At 43.1% G+C, this 8,495-nt stretch overlaps 2 protein-coding genes across 2 annotated transcripts; one reads left to right on the top strand and one right to left on the bottom strand.

Annotated features, from left to right (window-relative positions):
• Nucleotides 1–517: 517 nt before the first annotated feature.
• EAH_00001010 (hypothetical protein, conserved) lies at nucleotides 518–2,176 on the bottom strand (the record flags this gene model as incomplete). The annotated part of the gene is made up of 2 exons (XM_013396061.1): nucleotides 518–608; nucleotides 972–2,176. The coding sequence occupies 2 exons, from the start codon at nucleotides 2,174–2,176 to the stop codon at nucleotides 518–520; spliced, it is 1,296 nt and encodes a 431-aa protein (XP_013251515.1).
• Nucleotides 2,177–2,956: 780 nt separating this feature from the next.
• Nucleotides 2,957–4,034, top strand: EAH_00001020 (hypothetical protein, conserved; the record flags this gene model as incomplete). Its single annotated transcript, XM_013396062.1, has 3 exons — nucleotides 2,957–3,000; nucleotides 3,221–3,638; nucleotides 3,750–4,034. 3 exons carry the CDS (start codon nucleotides 2,957–2,959, stop codon nucleotides 4,032–4,034), a joined length of 747 nt encoding a protein of 248 aa, XP_013251516.1.
• Nucleotides 4,035–8,495: the final 4,461 nt, after the last annotated feature.

Here is an 8,495-nt window from a genome sequence, read left to right on the forward strand (position 1 = left end):
ATAGCACAGCTGAATTCCTTTTCCCTGTTTTTTGTTTCTTCTTGAGCGCAGCGAAGTATTTTCTTTCTACTTAACTGTCGACTAAACCCTTAAAACCCAAACCCAAAAACCCTAAACCCTAGACTCTAAACCCTAAAACCAGTCGTTGCAAGTCCTTGAAACTGCATTTTCCTCATAAGAAAGCATAAAAAGCAGCAATGGCGCATTTGCTTGCCTTGCTTGCATGCATGCATGCATGCATGCAAATGCGTCTGCATGCATGAGGGTACGCGCGTACGTACACACGCGAAGACAGCCGCAAACAACAGCACTTTGCATTATTTGTCTCTTTCCTCCTTTTTCCTCGTTCAGCAGACAGCACTATCTCAGCCCCTCACCGTACCGCTGAGGTGTACGTACAGCTAAGCGGCAGCGTTGAAGAGGCGTTGTTCGTCCTTTGTGTGGCTTGCAGAGTAAGCAGCTGTGCTAAAGAATAAGACATTTTCTTTTCTCTTTAATATATATTAAACTCATTATTCTATTCACTGCGAGAAGGAGACAAATGCAGCAAACGGCGAGCAGTCGCGTCGCTCTCTTTAGCTGTTTGTACACCGCAGTCTTCTTCGTCTCTGCAACGCAAATTGCAAACGCACGAGTCTAACAGTTTTTGTTTCTTAGGGTAATTGCCGCATGCAGCCTGCAGCAGAGACGCTGATCTAACCAGCTGTACGTACACCTCAACAAAACGCGCACACCCAAACACCCCACTGTACACAGCAACGGAGGCGCATTCAAAAACAAATTGAAGCGTTGCACCTGTTGAGACTACCAGAAAGAAACCCTAAACCCTAACCTCTAACGCCCCTCCTCCACTCAAACCCTAAACCCTAAACCCTAAACCCTAGGCCCGTAACCCTAACCCCGCTAAACCCTCGACACTAAAAGCTCTTAACCCTAAACCCTAAACCCTGAACCCTTGCGAGCGAACTGACCCGAGTCCTTCTGCGAGGGAGAAGGGCTGCACAGAGCCGAGGTTGTTGATGTCTTGGATGGTTTTGTTGAAGGAGTAAAAGTAAGGAAACTCGAAAAGATAAAAGTTTATAAAGGGCGGCGCGACTGCATGCAAACAAAGCTGTCGGTATTCTGCGGGGTAATTAAAGCCGAAGATAATCCTTTGAAGTATTTGTTGCTTTATTTTAGGAGAGTTGCTGTTTATGCTAGCTGCGACGCTGGTGTCTTGCTGTTCCCTCTCTTTCTTCTGCTTTCCCTCGCCGTCGAACAAAGAAGAGTTAACACAAGAAGCTAATGCAGAGTCTTTTATCTGCTGCAGCTTTAAATCAAGCAATAGATCTGCAAATGCATGCAGCTTCGTCTTCATCGCCTGCAGTAGCGGCACGTGAGACCTCCGCAGCTGCTTTATATCGTACACAGACGCCCTCGGCACTGCTATTAAGTGAATAAAGCCGGAGGGAAAAGGAGTTGTGCTAACAACAAATTCGAAAGAACGAAACAACTCGGTGTATCCACCTCCCCAGACAGAGAATGCTGCTCCCTCTGCTGTCCTCTCTGCTGCTGCTGCTGCCGCTGCGGCTGCTGCTGGTGTTGCTGGCGCTGCTGGCAGACACGGGGAGCTTGCGAGCGGCTGTGGAAAGTCTTTCAATATCTTCTGTAGGGAGTTGTAGTCATTTTCTGCATATTTCTTCTCCTTAATAGCAACATACTTCGCCTTTAAGGCCGCTGATTGGTCGTGATGGGCGCCGCGAGACAACACCAACTCACAGAGAGGATCTCTGCCAATGCTTTGGATGTGCAAATCAGTTAGAGGCGTCTCGCAGAAGTAACAGCGCGTTGCGGGCAAAATATTCGTTCGCGTGCACTTCGGACAGACCTTTTTGTGGTAGCGATTCGTAAAAAACCGCTGCAATTGCGCCGAGTGGTGGTAAGCAGAACGAGAGAAAGAGGAACTCAAACCAGGGAAAACAGCGGGAGAACAGAGCCCTAAGATAGACAAGCAATTCCCTAAGCCAGACTTGCGAATTGATTTGCTTTCTGCCGCAGATGGAGTTAAATGAAAAGAGCGAGAGAGGAAAACAGGCGCCTCAGCTCGCCTCTGAACTGCTGCCTCTCCTCCATTTGTGATCTTCATCAAGCGAGAGGGGAAGCCAACACGAAACGGATTTAAAGAAGATTTAAACATATCGAAGATACACAAAAAATAATCGCATGCATTGTTTTCAACAGTCAACAAATATGAAGCGCCGCCGAATGCACGACGCAACTTGCGTCGTCACCGTGGGGTGTAGGGGCAGCTGCAGATCATCTTCCGCACGAGGAAATCAGGTGAAAAGCCGGGTATTTTCTTTTAAATAAAAAGCAAGATTGCGGCAAACATCAATAACAATGTAGTTATGCATGCAATCGCAGTTGGGCCCCAGCCCCAAAAAATGAAGTGGTTTCCGACCCGAGAGCAACCAACACCCGCGCCCCCCGAGGGTGGTAGATGTAGTTGTAGCTGTACGTACACCCCGTTTGAATATGCAGAAACGCGTTTTGTTTTGAGGTTTATATTTGACATTTCGCCTCTTTTTACATGCTTTCTTCACCTCCAAACACAGACAGACAGCGGCGGTAGCACTCATTTGCATCGGCCTCCGTTACAAGGAGGGAAGAAGTCGAAGGGAATAATCTATTGAATTGAAATATCTTATTCTTCTAGAAATACAATTTATCTCTCTAGATATATATTTAAATTCCACCTTGTAATGTACTTCTCCTAAAGTCAAAGAGGCATGCATGCAAGTCGTAGGCATTACCCAGCTATCTCGTCGTCTCCCTGATCGTCAATTTTCTGTGCATTTTCCCCCTTTTCTCCTTTTCCTTCCGTTCTCCCCTCTCCAACCCTTCTTTTCTGTTTCTTATGGGCCTGTAACACCGGCCGCTTCACCTGGCGGCCTCTAAACATTCATTTGGGGGGAAAATGGAGGAGGAGGCCCCAGCAGCTTCGCCCCCAGTTGCAAGGCGGTGAGTGTCGGCAGTCTCCCTCACTCTGTTTGTGTACATACACCTCAACTCTATGCTACATTTGCAGCGCATGCGCTGCAGCAGATACGAGCAGGCAGATGGGCGGGGAACTACCGGGCGCGGCGTTATTATTTTTGTCTTGTTGAATTTTTTGAGTTTAAAGCTTACGGTTTAGGGTTTAGTGTTTAGGGTTTTGTATGGTATGCCGTTGTACAATCAGGAGGGGGCGTCTGCGGAAACGCATTCAAAGCGATGATGAAAGTAGGCCTCCATCTCCGTCTGCATCTCAGCAGCCATTAGATTCAGCTGTACGTACACCTGAACGACAGCAACTGCCTCCTCAAGGCTCCCCTCGTGCTCGTCTTCACTCTTCAAACGAACGCAGCCAGCTGCCTGAACAGTCTAGCGAAGACGACGAAGACAAGCAGCAGCAGCAGCAGCAGCAACAGCAGCAGCAGGAGCCGAGGACTCCGTCTCCGCTTTTACATCGTTTGAAGCTGAAAGCGCAGAGAGAGAAATATGAAGCGGCTTCTCCTCGTCGCCCTTCTCCCTTGCAAGTCAATAAGAAAGTAAAAGAAGAAAATAGCAGAAAAAGGAAATCAAAGTGGAGTTCTTCGAGTGCATCATCATCCGAGGAGGTGCGTGGGGTGTATTGACAGCTGCTGCTTTGCTGCTTTATCTCCGTGCAGCTTTGTCTCCTCTTGCCGTATACTACCCGTCTGTCTATTGTCTTTGTTTGTTGCATTCAGAAAGAAGAAACAGATACAGACGCCAGCAGCGCTTCTCTACCATCGAGCAGCACAGAGAGCGACGAAGAGAGCCGCACTTCTCTATCTCCTCCACGCGAACCAGCAGCAGCAGCAGCTGCTGCTGCTGCAGCAGCAGCAGATTTTGAGGGGGCAGTGGACTGGTGCTTGAATTGGATTACAACAGAAAGACAATGGGCGATTACAACCGTCAGCGAAGAACAAAGACAGGCGGAGATCGCTCTGTGGGACGATGAACTCACCCGCGGAGGCACCGTAAGGGTTTAGGGTTTAGGGTTTAGGCTTAGGGATGATGCCTGTTGCTGTTGTTTTTTGTTCGTCTGTCTTCTCTGTGGAGTTTCCGAGGCTTCGCAAATTTATCTTTTTTACTTGTTTTGTTTGCTGTTTCACTCCTCTGTTTTTTTTAGTTTGCTGGTTCTGTTTATTTGATTTGTTTTGTTTATTTTGTGTTTTTGTTTATTTTATTTATTTTGTTTACTTTACTTGTTTTATCATTTGTTCGGGTTTCTTTATATTTGTTGCAGTTGGTCTGAGTGTTGTGTTTACCTTATGCATTCTTTTTATCTTCGTCCTTTTTATTTGCGTTGTCCCTTATTTTAATCTTTTTACTTATTTTATGATTCAATATATATTTACTTTATTTACTGCACTTGTTCGCTGCATTTATTTATAGCGATGTTTGTTGAATTTATTTATTGAATTTGTTCATTGCATCTCTTCACTGAATTTGTCCATTGAATTTGCTTATTAAATTAATATATTGAATTTATTTACCGAATTTGTTTGGTGAGTTTGTTTATCGAATTAATTTGTTGAATTTGTTGATTGAATTAATTTATTGAATTAGCCTAATGAATTTGATAACAATAATAATAAATTTATATATGCACAAATATATATATATATATGTTTATATATATTGCCTTATTGAAATGCATTATTATTTGTTGTATTTGTTGTATTCAGCGGCCGTTCGCTAGCGGCTTTATGTGTGAGCCTACTCGTCCTTTAGGAATTCATCATTTGTTTGCTTCGACTCCCGAAGAAAAAGAAATTGTTTTCCTCGATTTCCCCAACCAAATATATAGCACTGAGTTTCTGCACTTGTACGCAAACGCCCCAAACAACGCACATCCCACTCTACAAACAAACACAGAAACAGAGAGAGAGAGAGAGAGAAAGAAAGAAAGAGACAGAGAGAGGAGCGAGACAAAGACAGACTGAGTTATTGAGAGAGAGCGAGAGAGAGGGAGAGGGAGAGGGGGAGAGGGAGGGAGAAGAAAGACACACACACACACACACACACACACACACACACACACACACACACACACACACACACACACACTCACGCACACACACCCGCACAGAGAGAGAGAGAGAGAGAGAGAGAGAGCGACACAGACATAGACAGACAAAAGCGAAGACAGAGCGAGAGAAAGAGGCAAACAGACAGAGAGACAAAGACAGAGAAGGACAGAGAGAGAGCGAGAGAGAGGGAGAGGGACCAAGAGAGAGAGGCAGATAGGCATACAGAGACAGAAACAGAGAGACGAAGACAGCGTAAGACCGAGCCGCACCAATGTTGTATCATCAGCAGCATCAGGACTACGATAGATGAATTAGTAGATCTTTTTGTTCTTCATTGCTTGCACATTTAAACTTTCTGTTTTGCTGCTGATTATGCTGCTGCATGTATGCTTTAGGCGCGTAGTAGAGCCCCGAAGTAGGCGAGTAGTGCTGGCGAATTTATTAAAGTGCGCAGCAATGCAGCAGACAGCCTGGCGATCGTATGAAGATTGGGTTAAACAAAATAAACGCTTTTTTATAACTCAAGAAGAGAAAATCAATAAAATGTTTCATCTTAGAATTGCTGAACCCAGAGGACTGCGAAAAGTCAGACAAAACAACGACCGTAGAATGTTTGCTCATTGAACAGATTCATTTGCCCTCTTTGTTCTTCTTCTTGTTGTTGTTGCTGCTGTTGCTGGTCTTCTTCCTATTGGTGTTGTTGTTCTTGCTGTTGTTCTTATTGTTGTTCTTCTTCTTATTGCTGCCCCTATTGTTGTTGTCGTTATTCTCATTGTTGTTGTCCTTGTTGTGGTTCTTACTTTTGCTGTTGCTGTTGTCGTTGCTGGTGTTCTTGCTCTCGTTCTTGTTCTCGTTTCTGTTGTTGCTGCTGCTGCTGTTGTTGTTTCTGCTGCTGTTGCTGTTGTTATTTGTTTCCCATTACGTTTTCGTTTGCGCTTGTGTCTCTGTTTTTTTTTCTGTCTCTGTTGTTTGTGTGTGTATCTTTGGATTTAGTTTTATTCATTAACAGCGTTTGTTTATCTCGGTCTTCCTTAATTCCGTCTTCTACTGCAGCGGCATCTCTTCGTTTCTGTGCATTTATATTCGGCTTGCAGCAGCAGCAGCAGCAGCAGCGGCGGCGTCTGTATTCGTGTGTGTATGTGGGTTTATTTTTTTACTTGTGTGCGCTGCTGCTGGTGCAACAGCAGCAGCACAAACAGCAGCATATGTGTATGTTTGTTTGTTTGTTATTACTTGTTTGTGTTGCAGATGCAACATTTGCTGCTCCGCGCTGAACAGTGCGGTTTAATAGAGCGGAGTAAGGGATTTCAGTATCGGCGAGCACAGCAAAAGGAAGAAGAAGAAGAAGCAGCTCCTCGTAAGGAAAGAAAAAAATAAACATAAGCATAAAAACAAACATCAACGTAAACGCATAAACAGAAAGGCAAACAGACGGAAAGCGAACAGAGAAGCTGAGAGGCACGAACAGAGAGGGAGAAGAAAAGAGAGAGAGAGAGATACAGAGAGAGACAGAGAAACAACAAAGACATGCATTGCTTAGTAGCAACTGTTTTGCTTCTCTTTGCAAACGGCTGCGTGTTTTTGTTGAGGTGTATGTAAACCCCCTACAGCGTGTACAACAATAAGCACAGCAATAACAGCAATAACACCAACAAAAATAAGAACAATAGCAGCAACAACAGCATACTAACTGAAGGGAAGTTGAGGTGTATATACACCTGGGTGTGTGTCAGTTGCATCTGTCTCTCCCGTGTACGCAGCAGCAACAACATCTTCTGCTGCTGCTGCTGGTGCTTCTTCTTTATTCGGAGCAGAAGACTCTCAGTACAGCGTAGATGCATTTTCAGACGAAGACAACTGCAGCAGCAGCAGCAGATTGATAGACTTCACTTCATCAAGGGGCTGGGCTGCACTGAAGAGGACGGGGCTGTCCAAACACTCGCACAGCCACACGGGCTTCGATGGTAACCTCCAGTGTCCTCACCAAACCCTAAACCCTAAACCCTAGTCCTTAGAGTGGAGGCAAACCCCCTCTCGCAGATTTCCTTAGCCTCACACAAACATACAGGGCTTAGGGTTTACGGTTTTAGGGTTTAGGGTTTAGGGTTTAGGGGGCCTTCGCCAGCAGCTCTATTTGAAATATCGATGTGTGTTGAGTGGTGTACGTACAGAGCGGAGGGTTTTTATTTTTATGTTTTCTCTCCTCGTCATTTTTGTTGCTTCTGTTGTTTTGTGTTCTTCTTTGCTTTCACGTCTCTGTTGCGGTGTGTTCTTTCGTTTGCTTGTTTGTTTTATTTGTTTGTTTGCTCTATTTGTTGTTTTTTTTCTTCTCGTTTGTTTGTTGCTGCATTGTAGCTTTTGCAGTTACTATTTATTATATTTATCGTATTGGTCGTTGATATTTATTTTTCTTCTTTCTCTTTTGTTTGTTTATATAAACTGCTGCAGCTGCTTCGCATCCTCAGCTGCTGCAGCAAACGCGCGAATTAAAAAGAGAGCAGCACGAACAAAGAAAAACAGAAAGAAAAACAGCGAGAAGAAATGCTCTTAAAGCCAGATGGGGGGAGTTACAGAGGCTGGCGAGAAGTACACACAACGGGTAAATTGAAAGGAATAAAATTTATCTTTTATTTATATTCTTTTTGCTTTACGTCTGTTTACAGCGCATATATATATATAGTGTTTGCTTTAGTACTCTTGGGCCTGAGTTTGCCGTTTGTATCTTTTGTTGGTTTTGTCGTCTGGTATTCATCTTTTTAGTTTTCCCGTTTTGTTTGCTTTGATGTGGGGTATTGTTTCTCTGTTTGGTGCATTTTACTACATTTTACTTATTAATGTTTTGTTTTTTTGTTCGCAGTATATGCATTTTATCTGTCTTTAGTTTTCGTGTTTTGTTTGTTTGTATCCTAAATATTTTGACTTTTTTCATTTTCTGCACATATATATTATATATACATATTTACTTTCGTATAGTTTGTTTGTTATATATATTATATATTTACTTTCTTATAATTTGTTCTATATAAATATATATATATCATATATACTTTCTTATAATTTGTTTGTTTGATTTGTTTGTTTTTTAGGCCTCGTTTTCATCACCCTCTACGCGAAGAACACGCGAAGGCGCATCGCTTTAGTGCCCGGGGTTTTTCTTTTAGTCGTTTTGTCCGTCTTTTAATCAATTACATGTTTATTTATTCTGTAATAGTATTGTTTATTTAGTCTTTCGTGCTGCTTGCTTGTTAGTGGTTTAGTATTAGTGTAGTCTGGAGTTTCTTTATTCCTCTGGTATTGTTAATTGTTATTATTTATGTTCATCGCTGTGGAATGGCAATTATTATTAGAATATTTTATTCTGTGTTTGGAATTATTTAGAATAATATAGTATAACCTATATATATATATATATATATA

This window comes from Eimeria acervulina, genomic scaffold (assembly GCF_000499425.1).
Source record: "Eimeria acervulina Houghton genomic scaffold, Eah_scaff3, whole genome shotgun sequence".
NCBI classification, from domain to species: domain Eukaryota; phylum Apicomplexa; class Conoidasida; order Eucoccidiorida; family Eimeriidae; genus Eimeria; species Eimeria acervulina.